Source organism: Sinohyriopsis cumingii, chromosome 11, assembly GCF_028554795.1.
Source record: "Sinohyriopsis cumingii isolate HCF-2022 chromosome 11, ASM2855479v2, whole genome shotgun sequence".
NCBI lineage: Eukaryota > Metazoa > Mollusca > Bivalvia > Unionida > Unionidae > Sinohyriopsis > Sinohyriopsis cumingii.
Window position 1 is genome coordinate 68,569,043 of NC_142971.1, and position 16,062 is coordinate 68,585,104.

Consider the following 16,062-nt stretch of genomic DNA (forward strand, 5'->3'; position numbering starts at 1 on the left):
TGAAGTATAGTTTTACGTTTACCTTTTACCTAATATAGCAATCTCATTTGCACCACATGCTGCCTCACCTGCACACCATGTAGAATACTGTCTCATCTGTAGTCTCCTACCACCAGTAGCACAATGCCTCACCTTCACCCTATATAACACAATCTCACATGCAACCCATGTAACAGTCCCACCTGCACCCCATATAATACAGTCTCACCTGCACCCCATGTCATACTCACCTGTATCTTATGGAATACTGCCTTACCTGTAGACCAGGTAACATACTTTCTCACTTGCACCCCATGTAGCAGTTTTACCTGAGCCCTATGTAACACAATGCATAACCAGCACCCCATGTAATACAAACTTACCTATACTCCAGACAGCAGACTCACCTGTGTCCTGAATAAAATACTTTCTCACCTGCACCCTATGTAACACACTATCTCACCTGCATACCATGTAATAGTCATACCTTTACCCCATGTAAGTCTCACCTTCACCCCATGTAACACTTTATCTCATCTGCACCCTATGTAACACTGTCTCACTGGCACCCCATGTAACACCACCATACACTGTACTATGATTTATTGCCACTGTGTCTGATGTGTAAAAGCATTATCATTAAATTGTTAAGGTAGAAACTCTACAATGACACCTGTGATATAGCCACCAGAAAAATGACACCTATATATTACCATTTGCTAATGAAACTGAGACAATAAAAGACAGGTTATCTACTGTTTTGATGGATTTACCAATTTTATAATAAAAATCTGTTTCATTAACACAATCCTGAGTGATAAACAGCAAGCTTTTTCTCAAATGATGGAAGGACAAAAGACATCATGTCATGTTATAAGCTGTCTTGCCCTTACATAATGTGAATTAAAAACTGATTTATGTGAATGTATGTGTAATGTATAACCCTGTGTACATAGTTAAACACATTCTGAGGTGTGACTTGGGTATTACACAGTTCAGTTGTATTTATGGATATTATGGAGAGTTGCTTAACCATGTTGGGTCGTTTAACCTGGATATTGTTGTTAATGGTAACTTTAGGTAAGTTGGGGGAGAGAAAATACTGATCACCCCAGTGAGGGGCCAGTTTCTGGACAATGGGTCTGTGCAGTAGCAAGGTTCACAAGGATCAATTAGCAGTCCAGGTGAAGAGAAATACATGGAATGCTTCCTCAAGTAATCATCATGAATGGTGGATTGAGATTATTCATAATCATTAATTGTAACTGAATTGCAGCATATTTACTGATGAGCCATATTTTCATTTTTTTATAAATCTAAAAGCATTATTCAAGTATATTCATGTATTTGTGGACAAATCTATTTCATTTTGTCCAAAATAACATGGTAGTGGTGTACTGAAAAACTAGCCATCATTTCTGTGCATGACTTTTAACCTCTCAGGAGAGCTGAGGTGAGGAGTTTTAAAATAATATTTCTGCCAAATTAAACCCCAAATACAAAGTGCCAGGAAAACCAATAATGATTCTTTCTGCCAAAACCAATTATAGTAGGGAGTAACTTCTGAGATGATCCCTTCTGCTTGGCAAGAGCCAAGCATCTGACTAAACTGGTGTGGAAAAAACTTTTGGCCCTGCATATTTCTTTGCAAAGACATTATCGATAACTGACTTTTGTATATACAAAAACTGAAAGAGAATATTAAGAAAATATAATTTATTGTTTGCTTGTAAATTCAAAGTGAATGAATTAAAATGTTTCTGCATTCTGTTTACAAGGTAATATCATCGTAAGCTTTTTTACAGTCATCAAATATCCTTTTTTGTAAGTTTGACTAAACATGTACAGCTGATGTTCAAGTCTAATGAAGTAATCTAAATTAATGTGTAAATTATTTATTTTCTGACCTTATTAAGACGACTTAACCTTTCCTGTAATATCTTTAATGAGAACAACTTAAAACTTCTGCAAATTGAAAGTTCGGGTATGCAAGTGGATTAATCTTGTTTAGACAAAATGACTGTGTGTTCCAAACTTGTGTAAATGTGACACCTTTATTAATCTGAGTGTTTAAAGGATTAGACATGCTCTAAATTCTGTGACTACCTTATCTCCAGAAGTCAGATCAGTCAAGTTCCTGATGATGATGTCAAGAAGCACTCGCATGTCATTGGTATAAAGCAGGCAGGCAGTGGCAGGCTGGCTGTACATGTCCTCTAAAAACTTTAAAAGGGAATTAGGGGGCTTGGGTTCAAAATCAAACATCCACACTGGGTCAACTGCAATACAAGGCAATGGTGGGCTAAAACAGCTGCATTGTTTTGAATAATCATAGTGTGATATATTGTACTATTATAGTAGTCTAAAGATAAATTTCAACTGAATATCTGGATTGCATAATATGATTTCTTTATTGATATACAATGACAATACAACCTTTTTTAAAATTATTTTTCACGATGACTGGTTTTCATTCTGAACTCTACCTACGGCAAAATCCCTGAAGGTATGAAATCAATGTCAAATCATGTACTTTTTAAGTATGTGTTGATGCATGCTGCTTAACATCAGATTTTTAACAGTGTTGTAGTTATGTAAATTTCATTTATTTTGTAGGGATCAGTCTGCTGCTTCACAAAAAGACCCACAAAGTCAGATTGCACAGGACTTTCCAATGTGTGGTCTGTGACAAAAATTAAGTCAACAAAGTCAGACTGCACAGGACTTTCCAATGTGTGGCTTATCACAACCATGAAGTCCATAAAGATTAGACCACGCCAATTTTGTGATCTGTAACAACCATGAAGTCCCCCAAAATTATACTCCTTTAATATATGTGAATTTATGGTAACTATTTTTCCAATAAAAACAAGTAGAAAATAATGCTTATCTTCACTCCTTACAGAGTAATTAAGCGTATTAGCATAATTTAAAGAAACAAAATAGGCTTATATAAGTTTACCTCCCCTGTTAATGAGAAGCAGGAGCTTCTCTGTGAAGACCTTCATGGTTCCCTTGGAGGCCAGGACTTGCATAACTGTGTTGTCCTTGACCTCATGGAAGTGAAGGTTAAATGCCAGGATAAGGTTCACCAGAATGTCTGTCACTTGGTCCTCAAACTCAGGGGTTGGGGGGTTCTCCATCACATCAAACAGAAATCCCACAAAATCCTCATTCAGATGGTCTGTACAAAGACAAGAACAGAATGAAATATATGATAACAGATGTGAAAGATAACAGCTTAGCATAAAACAATGTCACATTACATGAAATACACAATTAAATACAGAACAATAAATGACAGAAATTTGAATCAATCAATAATTATGGAAATCAAGTTTTAATTAAAGCAAGTACCACATGGGAGTCCCTTTTTAGCAGTGTTTTTGGAACTTAAACCCCTTACGATACTTGCAAGTAAGTTTTCACAAATGAAACAACTCTGAAGATCTAAGGCAGTTAAAATTAAATCATGTTTGACAAGTCAACATGGATAAATATATTCTGTGAATACAGCTATGATTACATTATGATGACATCCCTTATAAACCTGTTAACACAGTACTATGTGAACTAAAAGTTGGTCAGCAGACAAAACTGCAACTACTATAACAATCTCAAGTTGACAGGTTTCTAAAGTACCATCTTTTAATTAAAAACACGTGTATTTCAGCATACAATATAGGTATATCAATGTGCAAGTGGTGTGTTACCATGAAGATTTGCTGGGACAGCTTCTCCAGTAGAAAATATCATCGTCAAGACTAGTCCAGTATAACTAACCCGCTGAACATCTGCTGGTAGAAAAAAGCTTTTCAAGCATTACATAATAAGTGACTGTTTACACATTTACAATTTTAAATTCCTGAGTAGTCCATATAATTTGGGCTTCATGAGCATTGAAAACATTTTAAAGCCTTATACCTCATTATAATAAAGTTCATTCCTGATGAGCAGAGAACAATAAAGCATTAAGAATACTTTAATTGCACAAACCATGGAATAAAAAGGGTAATCGAAAAGAGTAAGTGACATCCCCTCTATTTCAACTGAAAAGAAACAGCACTAAACAAATTTCAAATACATACATGATAGATAAGCAAGCCATTGTTTTTCTACAATAAGGCTCTTTTTGTGAGTTGTATTCAAAATTAAAATAATTCTGAAAAACAACTGATAAATTATATTGGAAATGTAACACCAAATTAACCTAAGCAATATAGTGAAGTCCTATTAGCTTAAAAAACCTAAACATATATACTCTATCTATCTGTATATTTGTCCTAATTGATGTACAGAAAACCATGTAATAAGCAGATTTAAATTATGAATGTTGTTGTTGTTGTTTAGGGTTTAACGCCATTTTTCAGCACTCGATAGGCTATACATGGCGGCCAGTATTAATGGTGGAGGAAGAACCCAGGAAAACACCGGAAAGAACCACCGACCCTCGAGAAGCTACTGGCAAGCTTTCTCACATACCCACATTGGCTGAATCCGAGACTCGAACCTACGCAGACAGAGGTGAGATGGCAGTGATCCGTAACGGAGAGCGCTTTAGACCACTCAGCCACTTGGGGCCCCAATTATGAATGTGTAACATGATCAATAATAATAATAATAATAATAATAATAACAATAATGCTTTATCTAAAGAAGGTGGTACAACAATTAATCATGCAACAAAAATCATGGAAATTTTAAAAACTATTTTATCAATGTGATAATGCTTTGACATGAACGTTAAAACATTTACATTTAATGCCACAAACCTTTGACACTGGCCTGAATCTCCTTGGCCAGTTCTGTGGTTAGTACTGAGTATAACAACACAGATATCACCATGACATCTAGGCCACACATAGCACCAAACACCTGAAGCAGCAGAAGACGTAGCTTAACCCTTGTTTCCTGCAAAATAAATTCAACACATAATTAAATATGTCATTTAACATCAGTAAAATAAAAACTATGTGTGGTTCTGGTTACCCGACGGAATCTTATTGTATCTGCCCACTCTACAAAGATTTAGAAAAAATATTTGGAGAAGAAACAAAATTAAAAAAGGGATGTAACTACAATAAAAGTTACATTCAGGGTAAGAATGATACTTATTTTCAAGTTTATGCTTCATTTAAATCTGTCATGACCAAGAAAAAACATTTTTTTATTTGGATTTATACTCACATTACTTAATCTCATGTGAACATTGTTCCTCATGTGGTAATGCAGTATTACATGAAAATTTCATGACTTAGCTGTAATAATAATGCTGAAACTGGGCCAAAGTCAACATCAATACATAGTAATTGAAGCATGAATACAACCTTTTTAACACTCAATTTTACAGTGAGTATTTCTCAAAGTAACAGTATCCATGAAGTAGTATAACTTTTAATAATAATTCAAAAGAAATGAACCAAAATATAAAATCTAAAATGATCACTGGAGCATGAAAATAATCATCCCCATCAACTCCCTATGATGAATATTATTTCCTCTTAAGCTGAATACACTAGCAGTTTCATGATTGTGTATGCAGTAGTATCAAATAAATGGCCTGAAAGCAATATTTGGAGACACTGTTAGTAGCAAGTAGCTACCCTTAAGATAAATCTACCTATGACAATTTTTAACAGTACAGTACGTTAAATAATTAAGTGAAGTGGACCTTATTTTATCTCAAAGTTTAATCTGTTGATATTATTAAGAATAATATATTTGGCACAAGTCCAAAAATGTTAAAAATATTTGAAAATTTTTAACAGTTGTTATCAAAGCATGATACTGTCATCAACTCTGGCATACAAACATGCATGGCTAATTTTTCTGTTTTCTTCCAGTTGTGTTTGCTTTATCATGGCAACATGGTTTTAGCCTAAAATGTTTAACTCCAGTTAGTCTAACTGTAAAAAATTCAACAAGTACTATAAACACTTTCAAATGTAATAAGGAAGACTACATATGAATACAGCAATGCCTCAGACTACATAAGAATACAGCAATGCCTCAGACTACATATGAATACAGCAATGCCTCAGACTACATAAGAATACAGCAATGCCTCAGACTACATAAGAATACAGCAATGCCTCAGACTACATAAGAATACAGCAATGCCTCAGACTACATAAGAATACAGCAATGCCTCAGACTACATATGAATACAGCAATGCCTCAGACTACATAATACAGCAATGCCTCAGACTACATATGAATTCAGCAGTGCCTCAGACTACATATGAATTCAGCAATGCCTCAGACTACATATGAATACAACAATGCCTCAGACTACATAAGAATACAGCAATGCCTCAGACTACATAATACAGCAATGCCTCAGACTACATATGAATACAGCAACACCTGTATCATGTCCTGAAGATTCAAAATGTGTAAGAGATAGAAAACTGACACAATGTGAAAATCTAATCAGGTTAATCTACTTATGTATATTTTGTTTGTTACAGTTATACTAAATTAGACTATTATCTCAGAAAATATTGCAGTAAAGTTATAGAATGAAATGAGTAATACTGTAATTACTGTATATCTAGAGCAAGGAAAATTAATTGGGAACAACAACAAAAAATCATCCTGAAAATGAGACCCATAAATGAAACAATTGGATAAATGATGATCTCTCACTTCCTCCTAATGCTGCAACAATTACAGAAATAATAATATAATGTTAATTAAAGCATATATTCTCTGCTTTTTTTGTCTTTGCTTTTGTACAAAGGTGTTAATGCAGTAAATTGCTAAATAAAAGTAATATTTGTCTTCCAAATTATGTATCTGTTTTATTGGGAGATTGATAATAAGAGAAAATAATCACTGAAATGATAATAGACTCAAACTATTGTTAAATGAGTTAAGAAAATAGTTACTGTATACAATTTTTAATAAGTGAATGCTGAATCTAGTAGTAACATGGACATGTACATGGGCATGTGAGTGTGTATGTGTGTACATGTAGAAAATGGTTACAATACCTTCTTGTTTTCTTTTGCTCTCTCCCTCTCTCTCCCTCTCACACAGATAATATCAAATTCTGTATTGGGTTTAGAATTAAAATATAATACTAGGCACTAGTGTTAACTGTTATTCCCTGTAAACTAATGTGCGCTTATAGTGCATTGTGAGATCATCTGTGGGATGATTCTCTGACCTAAAGATATCTATATGAAAACGTATAATAAAAATGAAGAAGAAAAACAGCAGAAGTAGAGTAACTTCTACAAAGCTGATAAATGACCTGGGAAGATTGCTTGTCATACTGCCGGTATGAGTCTCACCAGGTCAAACTGAGTCCTTTATGATGAAAAGTCTCTTACGTAAAAGCTAGAGAAAGTCTTCTCTGACCCCTTCTCACTAAAATTCTACATTATTGATGACCACCCAAAGCATTTATAAACCAATATGTGCAAGCAATGCATTGGTGGACAACCCACCGTATCCAGGATGACAGAGCTTGAGCAGAAATACTGTATCGTACTTGTTTGATAAGAACTAGTGAGATCTCCCTCTTCTGATTAGCTTCTTTACTACTGAGCCCTTACTTGTTGATCCTAAGTGTGAACAGTCCAAGGATAAGAGGTAAGCAGAGAAAGGACTTATTCCTCTTGAATGGACGCCTGTTTTTGGCAATGAAATGAAGCCATCATATGTGAATCCAAACTATTATGGCAAATATTAATGAACAAAGAATACATCCTGCATGCAACTAGCAAACAGGTTTTGTATAAAACAGGTCAAGTAAGCTCCAGACACTGGTTTGAAAGTTTGGTTTATTTAACCACATCAGAGCTCAATAAAAATTACATTCCAGAAAATGGGTCAAAGCCTTAGCTGATACAAATCATCGCATGTGAGAGAAAAAATGTCACAGGGATTTTCGTTCTAGTCCATATCCTTCCTTCCATGATGTCAAAACATATCTAAGATTATGGAACAGTAGCCTTTGATGGTGATGAGAACTAACATCTTCTCTCTGACCAGTCCAAGGGAGAAAATTAGCTACGTGTGGTACTGTGGCTTTGAAGAAAATGTGCAAGATGGAAGTGGGCTATATGTGGTACCAAGTTCTTTAAATCATAGAACAAAATGACAGAAATTTCTATTTCCAACCACATGCTTTCAAAATGGTTGGTATTTGCCAGGGCAATTCTATCCACAACTTGTTTGAAAAGCAGTTTCTTCTAAAGACTTTTTTTTTACATAAGCCAAGTGTGCATGTCCAGCATTTCAATGTATGAAATAAAAACTTGCTTTCATCAAAACTGAGCAGACTGGAAAATGGCAAGACTGTCTTATATGAGATGGAAAGACAAAGGTCAGAAGCTTTGCAATTCAATACCTTGTCCAAGTCCATTAGAGATCTACCCCACCAGGTGCTGATTCAACTGAAGATGAAGAAAGAAAAAGAACCACTGGTATGAATCAGCTCAATCAAGACAGTGAGTCCATAAAGGCATTGAGCTTGTTTTGGGATGTGGCTGGGTCAAATGTGCATTTGTTGGCAATAACACCACACGAGTAAACAATAACAACAAAAAAGGAAGCAGAGGTCTAGGGACTTGTTTCCACCTGCTTATGATGAAATCGAAGACAGTTTGATTCATTAGAATGAGAATGCCTTAAATTATTTGATAACCTAAAAATGAAACAACAAAGTATCTGTATTCAAATTAGCTACTGTGGTGGGCATATTGAATGTAAGACTGGCACCATTTTCATTCAGGGCCAACAAGACATCATCGTGGACCAACAAGACATCGTAAGAAGTCTTCTGAAGGAGATCCCATATTGATATGACTTTCTGATTTGGAGAATAAAAATACAAAGAGTTTCAAGATGGATGCAATCTTGGAGATTTTATAAATCAATTTAGAATGAACTAGACCTAATATGAAGTCTTTTGGTAAAACAACAATGATATGGCCTGCCATCATGGAGTCAGACTGAAAAAATGATTTCAAGACAGCCATTGTGGTAGCCATACTGTTAGTCAGAACAGCAACATTGTGATTTACAGCCAATCAGACACTGTAAGACACCTTTCCGCAAAAACCCTAAGCCAATATGACTTTCTATTAGACGTGCAACAGAACTTTTAAGATAACTGCTGTGGCAGCATAATGAACATCACACCAATTTCACCTAGGAAAAACTAGGTCACATAAGAAGTCTTTTAGCGAAAATCCCAACTTTATAAGAATATCCATTTGGAAAGTGTGTGTGTGTGTGTGTGTGTGTGTGTGTGTGTGTGTGTATGTGATTTGGATTTTTAATGTAGCTTTAAAATATTTCAGTCATATCACTACGCTGTCTGCAGTGAGGCAGTTTATAGTGATGTCTATCACTGGGGCATCATGCTGCAGACGTGTAGCATGATGTCCCACCCAGTCACATTATCCTGACACCAGGCTGACCAGTCCTAACACTAATGTCTTAATGCTGAGCGCATAGCAAGGCACTTGTTAGTACCATTTTAAAAAGTCTTTGGTATGACTCAGCCGGGGTTCGAACCTGTGACCTCCCACATCCAAGGCAGATGCTCTAACCACTATGCCACAAGAGTGGTCATTCCAGCTGGGAAAAGTAGCTACAATAAAATGTTCAAGATGACCACTGTGACAGCCGTACTTTGTGTCTAATCTGCACTATTTTCATTTAGGACCAACAATGCCATCGGATGCACGTTTGTGTAAAGTTTCATGACAATACTTCTAGAAGTTGAACGCGAATAGCAGAAAGCAACTTGTGCTAATAACCCAACAGATGTCAGGCAACAGACCATTCACAAAAGCTTTCTGATCTATGACCAGAAGTCCTAAAAATTACAACAAAAAAACATACCATTTGATAATACTGCACAAGCTCATAGACACACTCATAGTTACTACTGGCTAATGCTTTCCTGGAGGTTGACTTTTTAGCATTTTCCTGCAAAAATAAAGAATATATGAACATTAAATAAAAAATCTTGATCTAAACAAGGGATCATACAAATATGACTTAAATTTCATATTTATGGGCAAGTCAATAAGAACCTTAGTGAAATCAACAATGACACAGCTTTTCTCTGACCCTTTGACCTACTATCCACTGTAAGTGAGTAATTAACATCCACACACCCTAATTAAGACTAAAGTGACAAATAAACAAAATCTCAACCCCTTTCTATTAAAATTCAGATTTTTAAAGATATTTTTTTTCGTTGCATAAGTTAACATAAGTTTTAATATGTGACATATTGTCAGTATTGTGCTCACACACACACACACACACACAAGGCATCAAAGATGCAACACCATTAAAAATATTTTTATGATATCAATGTTGAATAATAAGGTGATTTTAAAAAAATGATAATTGTTCAAATTTTCCTTCTAAACCACTGTTTTCTTAACATCTGCTTCAAAAGCTATTATTATCGCTGTCCATCCAAAGAGCCAGATTTTAATGAGTGAAAGTCACAGGCTTTGAGTACCTTGGAATGATAAAGAGTGCTACAAACATAGTTCATGCTTCGTTAATATTATTTTCTTGATTAGCCAATACAGCCAAGACCTCACTGGAAATGGTGCAGTATGCAGTCCACTCAATTCCATCACTCTTTCAAATGGACAATACAGCTGAACTGTGGAATGTTACCTATCACAATGTATAGCAATTAATATGGAACATTTATGACTGAATAAACATTCTTTGTGGGCTAGAACATATATAGCATGGACAAATATATGCTGTCATGAGCTAAATACAAAACTAAGACAGTAAAAGCTAAAATATTAGTCATGATGTGCTCCTTTTGTTGGAAGGGTAGGACACTAACATAGATGCAGTGTCTAACTAAACAAACACCCAAGATAAAATGTAACACAAATCAGTGAAGCACAAAATATGGGCAATAGTAACTGACAACTGAAATGGGGGAGTTGTGCTCAAGAACAAGCATCTACTCATCAAATCTCATGCAAAAAAAATCCAAATCAGGTCATGAACTAAACACAAAAACTTTACCTCAACCAGTAAAATGTGAAATGCAGGGAAATGGCCTTTCTTGGCGCATATTTGGCAATAATAGAGATTTATACAATCATCAATGGTAATGCTTCAAACATGAAAAATAAAATACAATACTTAATTTGTCACTGAAGCATGAAATATGGGTCACAGTGTCCTACTTTGTGAGAGGATGAAGTACAAAATGCATCAACAAATTTTAATTATTTCTAGGTATAACAGTGCAAGAATGCAAGAATACATTTGGGCATAATCTAATTGTAAATACTTAATATACGACTAGAATGTGAAATGTAGATCACAATAACCTCATTGTGTAGATAACAATAACCTCATTGTGTTGTAACGGTTTTGTACTAGAAGAACATGAACAGAGGTTGAGAAATATTTTAAAGGTAGACTACAATACAATATACTACAAACAATTATCTTAATATGTGAGATCAGAGATTTGTCTATTAATTACCATGATAATGTGACCTCTATGGAAACACCCAAGTGACTTTATGCAAAGAGTCCAATGTGCATGTGATGTCAACTGCTCCAAACTGCTTAAAAGTCAACAATAACACCAACTTTCTAGTTTAAATGGTGTGTATATTTCCATTAAATATGTTTGACTCCCTCTGACACCTGTTATGTATATCTATATTATGTATGCTAATTTTCATGATTATTTATTACAAAGGTCATTTAGTAAATAACATATTAAATACTGATTTTCTTTATGATAGTCTTTGTACTTTATTTTAGTACAGCACATAACATCAAGATAGTGAACTGTACTCTCACTGAAGTAAACATGTTGATGAGATCTGAGTTCGAGGTCATGTCTTTTCTTTAAAAGCCAGACTAACCTAGTTCCTGATTGGCTGGCTGTTAAAACACTTGACCTTGTTGACCCATTTAGACTGATCTAGAATGAATATTTCAACCTCTTCCATTTCTGCTGATGCATCTTAATTTTCTATATCAACGATGATTTATTTAAAATTAGGATTCCTAACATTAACATGTCTTAGAGCAGTAATACAGCTGTGATAATTTGAGAGGATTTATTTCAATTATTCACTGTTATTACAAAGTGCTCAGACTTTTCAGATTTAGTAGCTGTATTGGAATTACTGTGAATTCCTTTAAAGACCTTTTAATTATTTCATTGTAATACATAAGCACAGCAGAATGAACTTCATTCAGAACACCACTGGAACCTATTTGGATTACTCTATACTTTTGGATTTGTGACAGAACATTTAGGATCATTTAGGTTTTCACTCACCATACTTTAAATTACATTTAATTTTTCACTTTGTATTTTAGGGAAGTAAATCATGTTTTGAATTTTAATAAACTTGTTGGTTTTCCCTCTTTTCTGCTATTTAGTTTAAGAACACTAAGTCATAACACATATTTCATATTAATTAATAAAGTCTCATTTATGTTTATATTTAGCACTAATTTGTGTCAAAATCTTGCCATCCTGGACACTTTGTCTTTCTTAACAATATTTTCTTCACACAAAAGACATGCAATGTGTTTGTACAACAGTAATACCCAGATATCAAATGAAGAATCAACTGTCTTTATGTTAATTATATATTATATACTCAATGATGTGATCTAAAATATAAAGCAGTCAGTCAGATATAGAAGTGAAGGAGGCAAGCAGGAGGGGGTGTTTGACTACATAGCCCTTGCTGAGTGTTTTGGCTGGTGAAGGGTGGAAACAGTTACTTGTATACAATTGAATTTGTGGTGTTTTGTAAACAGTTATTTTTATACATCTGTATGTGTGGTGTTTCATAAACAGTTATTTGTATGCAATTGAATTTGTGATCTTATGACAACACATTGCATGTGGGTACATGATAAAGCTTGCCAGTAGCTTCTTACGGGTCAGTGGTTCTTCCCGGGGTTTTCCAGGGTTCTTCCTCCACCAGTTATACTGTCTGCCATGTATATATAGCCTATCTTGTGCCAAAAAATGGTGTTAAACCATACAACAACAAAAACACATTGCACAACTATGTATCTGATCTCCTTATCTAAACGAGTGAGACTGACTTCACATATCCTTTGATTTCCACCTGAAATTGATTGGCACCTTTCTACACATTTTCTTGGACAATGTTTGTTTTATCATTAGCACAATAACATTTTTAAGGTCCCATAAGTGGAATCATTGAAAATTCAAGTGGAAATTTCCCTCACATTCTAAAGTTAAGTTAGCACACTTTGTTTAAACTTCTTCTAGGTTTTTTCTCCACACCTGTAATTCACAACTTGAGTTGCAGGATTGTTAAATCAATGATTTTCTACATAAAAACAAATTCACTGGCTAAAAATGTTGTGTTTAGTTTATGTGCAAACAATTTTCAAATATTAAAGGGCTCATCATCCATGCATATCACTTGCAAGTACTTAAGGGCTGATAATCCATGCACATAATTAGCAAATATTAAAGGATTTGCAACTATTATGGGCTGATCATCCATGAACATCACCTGCATTTAGTATGGGTTGAAAGAAAAGGATTTATTTGCATCTGCATGGCTTACTGTTTGATATTACATAGTACAATAACAAATCATTCTGAAAGGCTGGGCTTTCCTTATCAGCCAGGAGCTGGGTGATTTACCCAGCTACTTTCACTTTACACCTGGTTAGTTTAAGAAAAACCTGTATCCCCATTGAGGGAGTTCCCCAAACCTCCCACCTATGTTGGCAACTCATCCTCCAACTTTAACTCTAAAGGAAGGTGCTGAAAAGGCAACAGCCACTGCTACCTTGCAGTGTTTGTTATTCACTTTGTCCTTTTACACACATCTCTTCATTTATTTGGAAATATTTTACAGGCTTTTAGACTGATATCTTAACTGAATAATGCATTAAATGCTTGAGACTTACTTAATCTGATTACAATGCACAGTGAATGTTACAGGAAATAATTTCTACAATTTCCACAATTTTATTCAAAACAGTTGATGATCCTGCCCCCCAGGTACATAAAGAGCTCCTATGAGGAAGATTATATGCACTTGAGATGGGATTATAAATTATGAAAACTTTCACAATTTATCTTTATTGGGTTTGATGTAACAAAATCATGAAAATTACTTAAGTACATTAAAAAGAAACAAATAATACCCACCATGAACCAACTGTCACAGGTAAGCACTAGTGCGAGATCAATCATGGTGGCCTTGTACCTTTAGGCTCTTATACCAACTGATCTCACAAAACTGGCATTTAACTGTGACAATTGACACCTGACAGGTATGGTTTTTTCTTCAACATAAAAGACTGCTTTATCCAAGGTATTATTTTAAATCTGACTTTAAATGATATATCATAACAAACATAATAATTAACAAACTGTTTTAATTTCTTCATCAAAATCAAATATCTTCATCCCTGTGAAAAATTCAGCTCCTACAACATTAGTCCAGTTTAGCATGTGAATTTCTAACTGTGCATTATTATTAATCATACATCAAATTCTGCTCTTTCAATGGTCAGTGTGTTTGTCTGTCTGTTTCCTTACAAAATATGGATATAAAAACACACAAACTGAGATACTACAAAAACTATGCCAGTAGAGGAGTTTCCTACCAAGATGGAGAGCAGCTCTTGCAGGTGTCTAAGTATCAGAACCTCATCTTCATGTAACGCCCAGCTTCTCTGCTGGGAGTCATCCTTACAGGATTTCAGCTCCCTAAACAACTCATTCAGCCGAACAAGATCATGACTGGTATCCTCTTCTGATGATTCTTTCTTCTGTTAAAAGAAGAAGGGAGAAATAAATTAGGATTTTCAATTCTCTGGGTAGTAAATTTGAATTCTGAAATTCTTATAAGGAATTTTTATAAAAATGCAGTTATTAAACCAGTTCTAAATGTTTATAACTATTAGATTTTCATTTTATCAGAGAAAAGTCAAGTCTAAAATAAAAAAGTTTGTGCATACTCATGCATTCTGAACTAAACATTTCCTCCTTTCAAGAAAAAAAGGCTGAAATGTGTTTAGGTATAAAATCAGTTATTGTTTTTGTTTTTGTAGGGTTTAATGTCAATTTTCTGCATAATATATTCTATACACGGTGGTCAGTATAAATGATGAAGGAAGAAGCTGGGAAAACCCCGGAAAGAACTACCAACCCATGAGAAGCTACTTGCAAGCTTTCTCACATACCCACATTGGCCAAAACTGAGACTTGAACCCATACAGACAGAGGTGAGATGTCAATGATCTGTAATGGTGAGTGCTTTAGACCACTCTGCTACGTGGGGCCCCTGTTATAGTTTTTTCCTTTACCCTCATTTGTGCAGAGACCCCCAAATTTGTTATCTGACCCTCAACCAGTTCTGACACCAAGGTTGGTTTCTATGCAATCTGACCCCCAGCTCTGATACCATGGGGATTTTTCACTCTCAACCTTTCAGTTTTATGGGAAACACTGTATACATTATACTGTTTTCGTGTTCAGGTCTACACCAACATTACACTGTTGATATGTTCAAGTATACACCCACATTACACTGTTGATATGTTCAAGAATACTTCTACATTACACTGTCGATATGTTCAAGAATACACCCACATTATAGTGTTCACATGTTCAGGTATATCTGTATGATACTGTTAATAAAGTTGCAACATTCAAAAACAATTAAAAAGAACAGTTTTAGTTTCTAGATGTTCATAATTTTATGACACTTGAGAAAACATCATGGTCCATGCTTTGTATTTGATAATGTTTGTGTCTTCTGGGGGCCCAAAGTGGCGGAGTGGTCTAAAGCGCTCTCCATTACGGATCATTGCCATCTCACCTCTGTCTGCGTGGGTTCAAGTCTCCGATTCAGCCAATGTGGGTATGTGAGAAAGCTTGCCAGTAGCTTCTCGTGGGTCAGTGGTTCTTTCCAGGGTTTTCCTGGGTTCTTCCTCCACCATTAATACTGGCCGCCATGAATAGCCTATCGTGTGCTGAAAAATGGCATTAAACCCTATAATAACAACAACAACATCTGCCTTCTGCAATATCTTGACAGACAA

At 35.0% G+C, this 16,062-nt stretch overlaps 1 protein-coding gene across 1 annotated transcript in view; it reads right to left on the reverse strand.

The window, feature by feature from the left end:
- The window catches only part of LOC149788632 (NCK-interacting protein with SH3 domain-like), a 51,020-nt gene that overhangs the window by 14,739 nt on the left and 20,219 nt on the right, over positions 1–16,062 (reverse strand). Inside the window, exons 5-10 of the mRNA XM_089974720.1 lie at positions 14,623–14,787; positions 9,841–9,927; positions 4,752–4,890; positions 3,693–3,773; positions 2,942–3,163; positions 2,086–2,258 (exon numbers count right to left, since the gene is read on the reverse strand). Of these exons, the coding sequence (XP_089830846.1) occupies positions 2,086–2,258; positions 2,942–3,163; positions 3,693–3,773; positions 4,752–4,890; positions 9,841–9,927; positions 14,623–14,787 (867 nt within the window). The remainder of the gene's footprint in view (positions 1–2,085; positions 2,259–2,941; positions 3,164–3,692; positions 3,774–4,751; positions 4,891–9,840; positions 9,928–14,622; positions 14,788–16,062) is intronic.